The sequence below is a fragment of the Vidua macroura genome, chromosome 10, assembly GCF_024509145.1.
Source record: "Vidua macroura isolate BioBank_ID:100142 chromosome 10, ASM2450914v1, whole genome shotgun sequence".
NCBI lineage: Eukaryota > Metazoa > Chordata > Aves > Passeriformes > Viduidae > Vidua > Vidua macroura.
The window spans coordinates 367,586-382,048 of record NC_071580.1 but is presented as its reverse complement, the minus strand read 5'-3'; the positions used below and the strand labels follow the sequence as shown (position 1 = coordinate 382,048).

At 49.2% G+C, this 14,463-nt stretch overlaps 1 protein-coding gene across 1 annotated transcript; it reads left to right on the top strand.

Annotated features, from left to right (window-relative positions):
• Positions 1-7,793: 7,793 nt before the first annotated feature.
• On the top strand, positions 7,794-14,096 carry CLRN1 (clarin 1). Its single transcript, XM_053986388.1, has 3 exons — positions 7,794-8,075; positions 11,135-11,314; positions 12,261-14,096. Exons 1-3 carry the CDS (start codon positions 7,823-7,825, stop codon positions 12,524-12,526), a joined length of 699 nt encoding a protein of 232 aa, XP_053842363.1. The 5' UTR covers positions 7,794-7,822; the 3' UTR covers positions 12,527-14,096.
• Positions 14,097-14,463: the final 367 nt, after the last annotated feature.

The window sequence follows — 14,463 nt, the reverse complement described above, 5'->3', positions numbered from 1 at the left end:
AAGGACTTGGTGCTATCAAGTGAAGAAATCATTAAACACCAGTTCTTCAGCTACAAAGCAGACTTGACAAGATTAACCAATAAGCATTTTAGAGGGCATTATTTACTCCAAAAAGGGATTTTAAACTGCACTGACTAAAAATTTTTGTATCTGCTTACACCACACCTGCAGGCTTCATAAATAAATTTCTTCTTCTTGCCAAGTTCCACTGTCTCTCCTTGCTGCTGCTTCAATGAATATGAGAAAAGCTAACAGCATGTTATTGCAGAAAATTCTAGTGAATTGTAAAAGGAAGATAAAAAGAGTAAGTATCCATCATGTTAAGCAAGCATTCAAAACAGCTCATTCAGTATCTTCATAACAATTCTCATGCCACAAATCAGAACCCAAACTTTGTGAGGTAAGACATTTAAAGAAAAGAAAACTGTATAAATCACACCATCCTTTCACCTGACACTCCCTGGACTGAAAGGATTTAAAAGGATAAAATGATATTGTTAAAAAGTTACCATTGTTGTTTTAAAATAATAATAATTCTGAAGCAGGTACATTCCAGTTTGAGGCCTGTTCAATATTTGGGGCCTTTTCCCAGCACAGTGGAAAGCATGAACAGCCGTGTGCACAAGGGCTGGGATCTGGAACGTTCCTCATGGGACTTCCTCCAGCTCCCAGGAGCCCACAGACCAGCACAGCAGCAGCCAGAAATCCAGGCTGGAAGCAGCCTGGGGTGGGCAGGAGGAGGAAGAGACACCAACCTGTCCCATGCAGTTCAGAGATAGTTCTTTCACGTATTCTGGGGTTCGTTCACCTGCCCAACTCTGGTACAACATGTTCTCTCTCAGGTATTCTGTAGAATACCTTTGTTTCCTGGGGAAACGTGATCCTGCAGAAGCAGGATGCTGCAGTGCCATCTCTGATGTGAGCTGGTGTCTGTTGTGGCAGAAGATCCCACTCCAGCTTGCCTGAGCTGCCACATCTGGAAGCATCAGCACATCTGCACGTCTGCTGCAGCAAGGGCAGCTCTGCCCTGCAGTGGGGCTGGGGCAGGGCACTGTGTCCCTGTGCCCCCCTGGCACTGCCACAGCTGTGCCTCTAAATTCTGCCTCAGATTGGATCTTGGCTTTGGAACCCTGCCAGAGTGCCCCAGCAGCTGACAGCCCTGCTGTCAGACCCACACCCCTCTTAAGGGACTCAGCTCCCCGGGCATCCCTTTAGTTGGACAAGCAGCTCACAGAAGTGAAACTCTTCTAGCAGACATAAGCCAGCTAACACACACCTGCCTGAGTTAGGCTGCAATTTCCTGCTTTAAATACAAGGCTTTTTCATGCTTTACTTTTTTAAGATTTTTAGGCTGTAAATTAATGACAAAGATCCCCAGTTCTCCAAGTGTCAAACTCACTCCTTTTGTAATGAGATTAAACTGAGGCTTCCTTAGAAATATCTTACTCTTTAGGCAAATTGTCACACTGTGCTAATGTAGAAACAACTTCCTTCTGCTTCAGTTTCCACTTGTCTCTTCTCCAGGAGCCTGGCCACAGCCATGGCCCTGTGCTTCCCAGACGACCTACAGCTCACAGCCCACTCACAGAGCAGCATCACCACAGCCTCATCATTTGGGGCTCCCTGTGCAGGGCAGAACAGAACAACCAGCTCACCCACACAGCCCACGAGCTGATCTCTGACCAAACAGCCTGCAGCTCTGCAGGAGGAAAAGCTGTGGTTTGGTTTGCCCAAAGTGCACACATTTGCTGTCACTTGCACACATTTGCTTTCTTTGCAGTGTTTTCACATGAAATATAAGCTGGAAGCCAAAGAGAGAAAGTTTTCATGTCCCCAGTTTTCATATTGCTGATACTCAAACAAAAATTTTACTTTCTGATAAAGTTGCTTCACCAAACCAGTGAAGGATGACCTGCTTTGTGAGCAAGAGGAATTCACAGAGCCCCCCAGCCCACTCACCACACGGGATTTACACGCTCATTCTTCCAGACCTCCTCTGTTTCCAGACTGTGACCTGTATCACACTGACACATTACAGTAAACAAAACAAAACACCCCCCAACCTCTAAAGGTATTATCTGTCAGATAGCCAACGTTGAAAAAGCTCCATTTTATTTCTGACATTTTTAAGAAACACCATGTGCCTTTAGAACCCCGTATTTACAGAGCAGTAATGGGGTGTAATGTGCTTATATCCAGTACTTTTTCCTTGAGTGCTCCTGAGCTGGCTCTGCTGATCTCACTTGTCCCTCCCAAGCTGGCCACCATCTCTGAAGACTTCAAAATACCAACCTGCAAAGTAAACAGATGTGATTTTCCTTCTTTCCCCAAGATCATTGAGAGCTACACAGAGCAGTGAGCATCACAAGGGCTGGAGCCAAGCACGGCACCCTCAGCAAGTGAACACTTCCCTCGGAGTGACTGGGAATTACAGACCCAAGAACATGAACGTTCCTGCTGCACAGGCGTCCCAGCTTCCCTCCTCAGGAAAACAGAGCACGGGTTTGTGCTGAGCAAGGCTGCTGTGCACACACACACAGCTAGGGCAGGGGGGTGGAGGGAGGAGGGGAAATGCTTTTTTTTACCCAAATAAAGCAACACGGTGACATCACCACTGCTGTGGTGAGATGCAGTCAGATACCAACAGAACCAGGGATGCTACAGATTTCTGAAGACAGTGTGGAACACCCAAAAGACTCTGCTCTCCACTGATACAGACTTTTGTTGGGCAAGTTGGCAGCACCAGAGCCATTCCCACTGGGTTCTTGGAACACAGGGCCCTGGCAGCAGCTGAGACAAGAGAAGCTGAAGTGTCTGACCATCAAATAGGTTATTTCGCTTTTGACTGGAAATAAGAAATGTGGAGCCACACGGCTTCCTGTCTCACAAAGGCTGTGCCTCAGGGCTTCCTCCCTTCCAACACCACATTTACTCACACACACCCAGAAAGCATCAGCCTCTCGGAATAATCAGGCTCTGGATTTGTCTTATCTGGGGTCTTGCATCTGCAGCTGGTCCAGCCTAGACAAGCACAGACCACGCGTCAGAGGGGCTCAAACTGCTCCCCCAAAGAGCAGCAGCAAGGTCGCAGGGAAAAGCAAACTTGAAGCTCCTCTTAAGGTTGCTATCAGTTATTTAAGTCACAGAATAAATTTTTTCATTCCAGAGAGATTTTGTACTTTAACTCCTTTAGATGAGCAGGAACCTGGTGTTGGATTTCCTAAAACAGTTAAGGATGAAAACACCCAGACAGGTAACTAAGCAATTTGAGCAACCGAAGCAATGCTAACTGCATTATTAAAACTATGACAAGACTGCTCAGTGTTTTCTCAGTGCTTGGGGAAACAGACTGATTCTGCAGATACTATTTTGCTCATCTTGTCTCTCTTTCCTGTCAAGCTGCCCAACATGCTCAGATTTGGGTCTCTCACATAGTTACAAATTCAAATCAAAGCTCCGTGACTCCGAGACCCATCAGAGCTCCTTTCCCACAGTGGGGTGGGGAGTTTTGTTTGTCTATTTCATTTCCAGAAAAGTGATCTCAGAAAGACAAATATCAACTCTCTGCATTTGTCACAAGCCCTTTTCGTGAGAACCACATTCAAAACAGGACTTTTTCACTCTGAAGTGAAAAACATCTCTTGGCATCGTAAGAATTCAGATGGACTTCAAAGACGACATCAGAAACAAGACTAAATACAAGCACAGAGCCCTAAGCTTTAAAAGCAAAGACCTAAGTGCATAAATATCCATGGGGTTCCAGGATTCTACATAGTGATTTCAAGAAATTCAACATCAGTCCTTAACAAAGAAATCAATCACTCTCTTCTGTCACATCACATTCACTACTGCACACTGGCTAGAAAATCCTGCTACCAAGCTGCATGACCAGGGATCCCCCCACTGCTGGGGTGTATTTTAACCTATACTTAACCAGGCTGTATTTTGCTACACAGGAGACTGAAAAGTTCAAGAGTTTCACCAACCATTCTAGACATTTTTAAATGGATTAAAGAGGTGAAAAAGCCATTCTTTCTCAGTTCCCTTCCATGGTGGTAACTGTGACAGACCATGACAGATAATAAAATACATGTAGTTCAAATGTTAGGTGAAATTTGAGTGGGTTTAAGCCCTAGGAAAATGACAGGTGAACTCACAGAGGAGTTGTTAGACATGAGAAAGCCACTACTGCATTCTCCAGATCAGCCTTCTGAGGACTCTGTTCCTGCCCAAATCAACTCCTGCCCTCAGGGACTCCTTGCCCAACTGGGGCTGCAGATGAATCACAGGTGTTCCAAGTCTGGACTGGTGCAATAAAATTTATTCTGACTGAAAACTGTACAGTAGCAACAGACTGTTTACTGGATTTACACCTTCATAATAATCATCACTGTGAAAATCATTCTGGAGCTGTGCACAAGAGATGATCTGAGTCAAGGAAATGTCACATGGAAAATACTTGTGGCCAGAAATAAGGTCAGTAGTTTTCTCTGCAATCCCATCTAAAAAGAAAGTTAATTTACTGCTTTATGACACAGAATAGGTTTCTAGATTTTGAGTCCTCCTACCCAGGCAAATCTCCTGAGGAACCCACACAAGTCAAAGAGCACCAGAAGTGAGAGGTCCTTTCATAGCTCAGTGCACATGGCCACACTCACCAAGCAGCAGCCCTGTCACTGTACTCATTGTGATGTTACATCTTTATGGGCCATCAGACCTTCCCACCAAAACCATTCAACAGCTGCTATTATTATTTGAAACCTCATGAACAGAGAGCTGAGCCTCTGTCAGCTGCACTAAGTGCTGGGATTTGGGTTGCACACAGCCTGGTGGGAGCCCCTTGCCTGTATGGAAACTGCCACACGAGAGGCAGCTGGGAGAGAATCTCAGAATCATTCCAGTTGGGAAAGGCTTTTAAAATCAAGTGAAACCATTGAGACAGCACTGCCAAGCCCACCACTAAAACATGTGTGATCCATGACAGAGGCTCAAACCAAGATACTAAAACTGGAAAACCAGACAGGAAATAGGTTCCAAACATGCTTCAGTTGTGCTTACATCAAAACACAGGCAGCGGTCAGCTGTCCTTCAAAGAACATTTTTAACAACAATAACAATGTCAGTAGGCAGATGTCCTAGCTGTGGACGTCCTATTTACAAAACAAAAATCCTTACAGGAGCTGCCGGCTGAAAACAGTGTACACAGCCTCGTGACTTACGGCCTCTTCTGCCAGGGAAAAGCAGAAGTTTATTTAGGGGAAGGAAACAAGAGACAAAAAGAAGACAAACAGCACCGCGCGTGGTGACAGCCCTGCAGCGGGGAGCGGCCGACATCCAGCGGCCGTGGGGCGGCGGGGCAGCCCCGGCAGCGCTGCCCGGGGCTCCGGGGCTCCGCTCCCTGCCCGGGGCTCCGCTCCCTGCCCGGGGCTCCGGGGCTCCGCTCCCTGCCCGGGGCTCCGCTCCCTGCCCGGGGCTCCGGGGCTCCGCTCCCTGCCCGGGGCTCCGCACCCTGCCCGGGGCTCCGCTCCCTGCCCGGGGCTCCGGGGCTCCGCTCCCTGCCCGGGGCTCCGCTCCCTGCCCGGGGCTCCGCTCCGCCCTCCCCTCACCCCCCAGGCCAGGGCAGGGCTGCCAGGCGCTCACCACAGCCTGCCCAGCAGGTGACACCTGAACCTGCACTGGTAAGGTGGATGTGTGGGTTTCCTGACCATGGCAGGAGGATGGAACTGGATGATATTTGAGGTCCCTTCCAACCCAAACCATTCTCTGTGACTTTGGAAGTTCAAATGTCAAAATGCACGGGCACCATCCATCAAGCACTCTGCACCAGTTTCAAAAGTTGAGCTTGAGCCAAGCAACAACTAAGTCTTGAAAATTCCAGAGGTGGTTGAGAAGCTGCACATAATTTGGCAGTTTAATTTCTTCTCAGGTCCAGATCTGGTAAGGTAAAGCTAAAACTTTCAAAGCTCAGTTTTGTTTTCTCAGAAAAAAGTCAGCACCTTCTCTGCTTCTGCTCTCGCTCGAATCTCCTGTGCCTGCTGTGCAAACACAGGCACGCTGCTCTCCTGTCCAACAACGCTTTATTCCCCCTTGGCATTCTTCACCTCACAGTACAATGTGGTGCCATTAGAAGATTTCCTGCAAATCAAATGGACAGACCTGCATAAAAATGTCAGGTGCTCTGAACTGGGGAGCACAGCTCTAAGGGGCAAAGCAGCATTTTCAAGGTAACCTACCCTCAGCTCACAAAGTTCCATAAGACAAATAATGGCAGACAACCTGCATTAAGAACAGAATAATGACTTTCAGAAGTTTCCCTACCAACACTGCCTTTTGAAACACAAAGAGAGACCATTACTACAATTATATCTGGAAGTCACAAGAACTTTGGAACACAGAGAGAAGGGGGAAAAGGATACAAATGCATGTGCAACAGCACAAAATCATTTGGCTCAAAAAGCAAATAAAAACAAAAAGCCAGCACCCAAATGATAAAGCATATCACACCCTACCTGCTCAAAACCACAGCACATCCGTGTGCTGAAGTCCTGATGTCACCCAGGCATCAGGGTTAAGAACTTTCAGAAACTTCCCCTGCCTGCTGTGACAGCTCTCCTTGCTCAGTTTCTCTCTGATTACCATAAAAGCGTATTGGGAACACAAAGACAACTCTGGCAAGTATCTCACTCCACCCCACCTGCTCTGAGCTTCACCTAATGGTTTGCTGGCACGTCTGTCTCTCTGGAAATGCTCCCAGACGTGCCATCCCCCAGCACTACATTCTGCTTGTTCCTACAAAGCCCCTGGAGCCCTGGGCGGCAGTGACGAGCCAGCAGAGGGTCCTGAACTACGACCATCGCTGGCTGAGAGCACAGCCACTGACAAAACACGGCAGGAGTCACACAGTTTGGGTTTTCAGTTTTCAGCTGCCGGACGGATGCAGGCAGTGCCTGCGGCGCTCGCCCCGCACTCGCCCTGGCCCCACTCCTGGGACACCGGGCTGGCCCTTGGCCCCTGTGAAGGGCAAGGCAGGTGCCCAGCAGCAGCAGGAGCCATGTGTTCCCCAGCCTCAGGATGGGCTGGGTCTTCTGTCAAGTTGTGAGAGAAAACGCATTTGTGTATATTTGAAACCCGGACTGAACAGTTTGTCTGGGCATCCCACACACTGCAGCCAAAACAGCAGCGTACATAACACACACACTGCCCTGCCAGAGAACTCCCTGACAGGGAAAGCAAGGGCAAGCAAGTGCCCAAATGCAACTGGATACTGAGGAGAGGCCTCCTGGCTTGACAGGGTGCTGAATGGTACCTGGGCATTACCTTAAAAACAGCAAAAAAGAAATACACCCAGATGGGAAAAAAGAAAAACCAAATCCCAAAACCAAGAAAACGAAACAACAACCAAAATACACAAGAGAGCAGCTCAGCATTACTTTATAAGGAAGCGTGCAAAAATAAACCCTCTGGAAGCTTCCTTTATGGAGAGCAGATAATCAGATAGAGCAGCCAAGCTCATCATCTGAACCCCCAACTCATCCATTCCCCGGGGGCTGGCACGAGCAGAACACTCATCAAATTACAGAGATCTGTCACCCTAAACCCTCGCTATCAAATGACGGGACGCACTGAAACATCTGCAAAGCCGCACAGAAGGGCACGGGGAAGCAGAGCCTTTACAGCATCCTCCGGGCAGGGCTGGCCGGACGCCGCGGCTCCCGGGACCGGGCTGGCCGGGCGCCGGGGCTCTGCCGCATCCGGGCCGCTGCGGCGCTCGGGGCTGGGCACCGCCTCCGGGCAGCGCGGCCCCGCAGCCCCGTGTGCCACCATGCCAGCGCAGCAGAAGAAGCTGCTCTTCTGCACAGCCGGGGTGCTGAGCTTGGCCTGCGCGCTGGGCACGGCGGCGGCCGTGGGCACGCAGCTCTGGGTGAGGGGCACGATCCTCTGCAGCACCGGAGCGCTGCTCGTCAACGCCAGCGGCCCGGAGCTGCACAAGTTCATCGGCCACATCCAGTACGGGCTCTTCTCCGGGCAGCGTGTGCGGCAGTGCGGGCTCGGGGGGAGACCCTTCCAGTTCTCATGTGAGTACCGACGGCGTTCGAGCTGCCTGCACTCCCCTGCTGCCGGCGGGACAGGGCTGCCCCTCGCTCGGACACCGAGCCCCGCAGCCAAAGCAACGCTTGGCATGCTCTGATCTTCAGGGTCAGTAACTTATTTTATGATACTGATACAGCCTGGCTAACGTTTTCAAGAATCTATTACTGCGGTTGCACAGATAGCCACATTCCAAGAGATTTATACTATTTCTTTAAAAAGAATATTTGGGGGGTTTAATTAATTCTGTCATCTTGCTCTGTGTGCCAGCATTACATTACCTCTATGTTGTCAAGAAGAATGAACTAAACCAGCAAGAACCTCAGGAAAGAGCTGGGGCACTGGCTGCTCTTGGGAAACAAAGCAGTCCAAAAGTTTGCAATCTGTGGCACTCATTGGAAGAAGGACTGAGGGAGGCTGTCTGGGAAATGCTGGCTGACTTGGTACCTGACACACAGAATGTCAAAGTATCAGTAATGGCTTCACCTTGCATTCATAACCTATTAATCTTCAAGGATAAGAAGATCAATAAAAAGATTATGAAGTGAGACACATTTGTATTCAGCAGCAGGCAGAACAGGCAGTAAAAGGCAGCTGCTGTGTGTACAGTACCTCCCCTGAAGTTACTACAGCACACAGATCATAATCTTTCTGCTACAACAGCACGTACAAATTGCTCACACCTGTGAGTTAATGCAAGGGAAGGTTGCCAGACTAGGTGCCAGAAATTATTTACTATATAACATTTCCCAAAAGTAGTAAACCTAGCTAATTTGATATAGTATTAGTATTTGCTCTCTCTAAATCACCAGTCTGTTTATACCGCTGAAGTTCCCTGTTGATTGCTTTGTATGCCATCCCAGTGCGCAGTTATTGCACCGTGGCTGTATTTTCAGAGAGGTCTGTGCTATGCCAGGGATTTTGTTGACTGCTGTAGGTGACACTTATGACCCAGGGCTGGTCCAGCTGCCAGCAGCTCCGGGACTGACACTCAGGTTCAGTCAGTGACAGCTGTGAGGGGTCAGGAGCATTCAGCTCAGAGAGCTCTGAGAACAAGGTGCTGATCCTGTTCCCTGGGGCTGCAGCAGCTCCCTCCCATCACCTCGGTACCTTGGAAGCTCACCAGGAACATTCCAGAAAGCAGAACAAACTTATAAAACACACAGCCATAGCTTAATGCACTCACTGCACTTTAGCATGTCTGAGGAGAACACACACAGAAAATAGGCTAAATGATTTAGCTCTGTGCTTGTTCCCATTAAGTGCTCCCCTCTGACCACTAGATCTCTTTTTATTGTAATATGAATTTGCTCTGCCAGCAAACCCAGTTCAGCTGGGGAAAACTTCTGCTCCATTTGTTCCCACTCATTCCCATCAGTTTCTAGGTCAGTGGTTCATTTTCTAAAGGTCTCTGCCATGCACAGCACACATGGGTTCATTCAGGACCATGAAGGAATGTTTTACTTTCAAGAAAACATTGCTTCTGGAATTATTTTTTCTGATATTTCACATATAAAATGTTAATGACAGAACCAGCTATAGATGCAGGTGCCCAGGGGAGGATTCAATACCATGCCATAACTTGTTTTCTTAAAACAAACCATACAAAATTGTATTATTAAACACACAGTTTTGCACGTTTTCCCAAAGCAGCAGAAAGTGCCACAGGAACTAACGCTATTCCTTGTAGGAGTCCTGCAGAGGGAAGCACTGCAAGGGGCTCTGAGGTCTCCCTGAGCCTTCCCTTCCTCAGGCTGGACACCCCCCGCTCTCCCAGCCTGGCTCCGTGGCCCCCTCTGGACTCACTCAGCAGCTCCACGTTGTTTTGATATTGGGGTGCCCAGGGCTGGGGGCAGCCCTGCAGAGGGAGCCCCCCCTGAGCAGGGCAGAGGGGCAGAATCCCCCTGCCCTGCTGTTCACACTGTGGATCAGCCCAGGGCAGGGAGGTCCTGGGTGCCAGAGCACGAGGAGCTCCTCAGCCTCCAGCACCTCGTCCTCCTCCTCAGGCAGCTCCCAGCCACTCCCCAGCAGCCTGGGCTTGTGCTGGGCTTGCCCCGGCCCACATGCAGCACCTTGCACGTGGCCTTGTTGAACTTCGTGGGTTCTGCAGACATTTGTTTCATTACTTTCATTTAGTCAGAGAGATAAATGGACTTGATACCCCATTACCTGCTGCTCTGTGCCTCTGCACGGAGCTGCAGAGCAGTTTGCTGGTACAGACTTTACAACGAGGAGTAATTGATGTGAGGCTGCTTTACTCTCCACACATCACAGCCACAGCAAAGCAGCACCAGGAATTAGTGCCTCACTTTGGTCATGCCCCCATAGATCAGGAACGGTGAAGTGTATTTCACAGTTCCTTCCAAAACACCTCCTTTTTGCCAAACAAACAAATTTTTAAAAAACATTCTCTTGCTCTCTGAATGACTATCTCTGTGTCCTAGACAAACAGGACCACAATTTGAAACAGTAGCTTAAAAGCTGCATAAAAATATTTAGAATAAATTATTCCTGAATTTGTGCATCCACAATCACAGCATAATTTCCTTTCCCACGTCACAGCCCTTTGTGGGCCCTCATGAACATGAATGGAAAAAAGTCTAAAGAAATATTTATTGTCCCATTCCCAGAGAAGAGTGGATGGCCAAGCCTTCAGCCAAGGGAGATCAGCCCCATAACACTGGCACTGGAAGAGACCTCTGTGACACCTTGTGCCAGGCCTGCCTCCTCAAATACAGCTTCCTGGTTTTTCCCCAAAAGATGCTGTTCACATTAAGGACCAAATAGCACCCTCAGGAAGGGGAGGAGAGGCTTTCCCTGGAGCTACTATCTCTCCCTCCTGGCCAGCCTACACTTCTGAGTTTCACAGAATTTTTCTGCTTCCAAACATCCATGAAAAAAACATTTCTAGTGAATTATTTCATCTGGTTGCATTTAGAAGAGCAGGATCAAAACAATTATCACAAACGAGCAAGAACCCCCGGTCTGACATCAGAGACAACTTTTCCTAATGTGCATAATAATGTTGTGTTTGTTTTGTTTTCAGTTTTTCCAGATTTGCTCAGAATTATCCCTGCAAGTATCCACGTTAGTGTCATTCTGTTCTGCACAGCACTGATTGTCTTTGCCCTGGTGGGAGCAGGGTTCTTCATGTTCAATGCTTTTGGCAGCCCCTACGAGACGCTGCACGGCCCCCTCGGGCTGTACCTGTGGAGCTTCATCTCCTGTGAGTACCCCCAGGCTGGGCTGAGGTGGCACCACTCAGCCTCGCCCACTTCTCTGCAGAGGAGAGCGGGTTCAGCTGTGGCTGCACTGGCTTTAAACTGGCAAAAGCAAGCCAGGCAGGAAGGCAGGTGACTCTGCCATCAAAAAATGTGAAACCACGTGTTTTCCAAATTGAAGTTGAGAGATGGACTGGGGAAATCCTGCATGAGGGTGGGTAGCAGGATGGGAATGGGCAAGCAGCTGCAGGAAGCCATGACAGAAGGGCCCCAGGAACCCAGAGCTGGGGAGGCATCACTGACACCCCACACACAGTCAGAACCAGGAGCCACATCAAAGTAGGAAAAGGGGAAAAAAACAACCAAAATATGCCAGTGATGCAGCTGGTTCCACAACAGGAGGGTTCCAGACAATGTGAGCAAGGTCACAGAGCAGCACAGCCTTGCCAAGGACAGGAGAGCTGAGCTGCCAGAGGCCGGCAGCAGCTCGTGGTCTCTGAGAAGCAGCACTGCCATGCAGGGATAACAGCCACACAGCTCTTCCCTGGGCTGCTGGCTTGGCTGACAGGCAGATTTACCCTGACTTTACAAGGTATTACACGTTACAACCATAATCTAACAAAGGATTTCAGTATGTGTTTCTGTTCAGGCACACAGAGAGCTCCATTATGCTCAATGGGACAATGAGCAACATAAACCTGAACATGAACACGGATACTTCAGTGGCTCAGGCATGCTAAAGCAGCCATGCTAAATATTGCTGGTCCTGAGCCAAATCCAATTTGAAAAGCTCACCCATTTCAATAGCCATTGCCTTGGGTTCCAGAAATAATCCCTGTTAAAGCTGTGTGGCCATACAAACATTCTCCACGTGGTATTTGGCTGCAGCATACATCATGCAGCACAGCTGAGGGATTGCTGAAGTGATGAGCCTCTCCCCTTCCCTTTCAGGTTCCTGTGGTTGCCTCATCATGATTCTCTTCTCCTCAGAGGTGAAGATCCACCACCTTTCAGAGAGAATTGCTAATTTCAAAGAGGGAACTTTTACATTCAAGACTCACAGTGAGCACTTTGCAAATTCCTTCTGGACCATCCTGGTCTGCTCCCTGGTGCACTTCCTCAATGCCCTGCTAATCCGATTTGCTGGATTTGAATTTCCCTTTTCAAAATCAAAAGATTCAGGGACAATCACAGGAGCAGTTGACCTGATGTATTAAAATGATGGGATTTAAGCACATTTCAAGCAAAGAAATTTGTCACTATTACATCAACAACCACCAGATGAACCAACTTGTGAATGATAGCTCTAGAGAAGGTAAAAAAGGGGAAGTTTCAAATAAGCGTCAATATGATGTAAGCAGTGAACAAAAGAAGATGTGCTGTATGGTAATGTCTGGATGGAAAAGCCCTTTTTCTTGGGGTAAGGTCTTATTAAGACATTTTGTCCTGTAAACTGTTTTAAAAGTGGCTGGTATGAAGAAAAATAGAAATCTCAGTAGCGTTGCACCGAATCTGGAAAGTCCAATCAGTGGGTTGCAGTAGAAGCACACACTCACCAGCAGCAGCTCTGCCCTTCAGCCCTGGTAAAGGCAAGGATGCAGCCGTGACCACGTCAGAGCAGCAGGGCCCAAGGACACCCAGCAAGGGACAGGACAACGCCCAGGCTCTGCCCCAGCACCCCTCAGACTCCAGCTCAGGTGCAGTGCTCAGAGGGCACAACCCAAACACCTGCACTTTGATCTGGCTTCACATGCATGGCAACAGCATCATTTCTCTCCATGAAACTCCCTGGTTTTTTTCCTTTTAACAAACCAGACTGCCCCAAACCCAAAGTCCTAGGAGCCCTTGTTTCCCCAGCAGATGCTGCAGCTTGGAGACAAAGCTGACACAGCACAGCAGATGCAGGGGAGATGCCACGTGCTCCTGCTTGCCTGAGGGAGGCAGCCAGGCTTGGCAGCGCTGAACAAACCCTCTGCAGCTCATCAGGCAAGTGGCATTTCCCAGGGCAGAGCCACGGGAGTGAGCCCAGGTACCTCCAGCTTCCACTGCCCCCTCCAGAGAACGGCCCCGCAAGTTCTCATCAAACAGTACCAATAAACCCCGTCAGAACCCCAGAGAAGGGCAGCAATAACACAGCAGACAGGCTCCCGTGCAAGCTGCAGCTCAGCAGGGACTGAGGAACAAACACAGGAGGGTCTGGCACAGGAAGCCAGAACAGATGGACTCATCGGCCCTTGCCCCTGGACATGCCCAAGTCAGCTAAAGCAAGAGATGCTTCCCCAGGCACAGCATCACACCACCAAGCACTGCCTCCGTGGGGTCACCTGGGTGCCTTGGAGATGAGCAGCTCCTCCCAGGACACAGAAACAACCCTCAGAGCAAGCACGGGTAGAGAGCCCCTGCCCTATTTATCTGCAGGGGCTGTGCCCAGCTGTGGGTGAGGAGCGATCCCAGCCAGCATCCACCCAGTGCCCGGGTACAGGTCAGACCCGGGCACCAGCTATCACAGCCCTCTGTGCTTCAGGATCTACCAGCCCACAAGGCCTTGCTGACTTTGATGTAATTTTTGTATTTTCACTGTGAAAGGCAAAACACTGCTGGGTTGTTGCAAACGTTTGTCAGCTGTATCCTTTCCCAAGGTAGTTCTGCCTCCACATCTCCCTGGATTTTAACACTGTAGAAGGGCTTCTGCAAGTCAGCCCAACTTTTTTCATAATTTTTTTCATTATCTATATGCATATTCCTCCTAATGTTAATGTATGTTCTTAAAGCATAATTTGTATTGCATCTCATGGTATTGTTTACTACACAGCAAACCCAAACACATTCCTTTACTGTGCAGAAAAGAGCAGCCCCAGCCCGGGGTCTGGGAGTGCTCACAGAGGTCACTGTGCCCAAAGCCTGGCCTGACCACCCCCACATCCCACCCTGCACCCGGGCATCAGCCCAGCTATTCCTAAGGCAAACAATAGCTTCTTACCAACAAAATAAAATTAAGACAATGTTTGTGGGTTTGACAGGTGGGTTTGCTGGAAGAGCAGGTATGGTCTGCCCGGTGCAAGCTGCGAGGGAGCCGCAGGAAGGACCCCGGGGGAGCCCCAGCACGGACCCTGGGCCTCCTTGCACCCATTAAAATGCCCCGTGCTGGAAAATG

Excerpts from the sequence above, each read along its gene's own strand:
- CLRN1 (XM_053986388.1), top strand. The coding sequence starts at position 7,823 with ATGCCAGCGCAGCAGAAGAAGCTGCTCTTCTGCACAGCCGGGGTGCTG. Across the intron at positions 8,076-11,134 it reads GAGACCCTTCCAGTTCTCAT|TTTTTCCAGATTTGCTCAGA; the intron begins GTGAGTACCGAC and ends TTTTGTTTTCAG. Across the intron at positions 11,315-12,260 it reads CCTGTGGAGCTTCATCTCCT|GTTCCTGTGGTTGCCTCATC; the intron begins GTGAGTACCCCC and ends CTTCCCTTTCAG.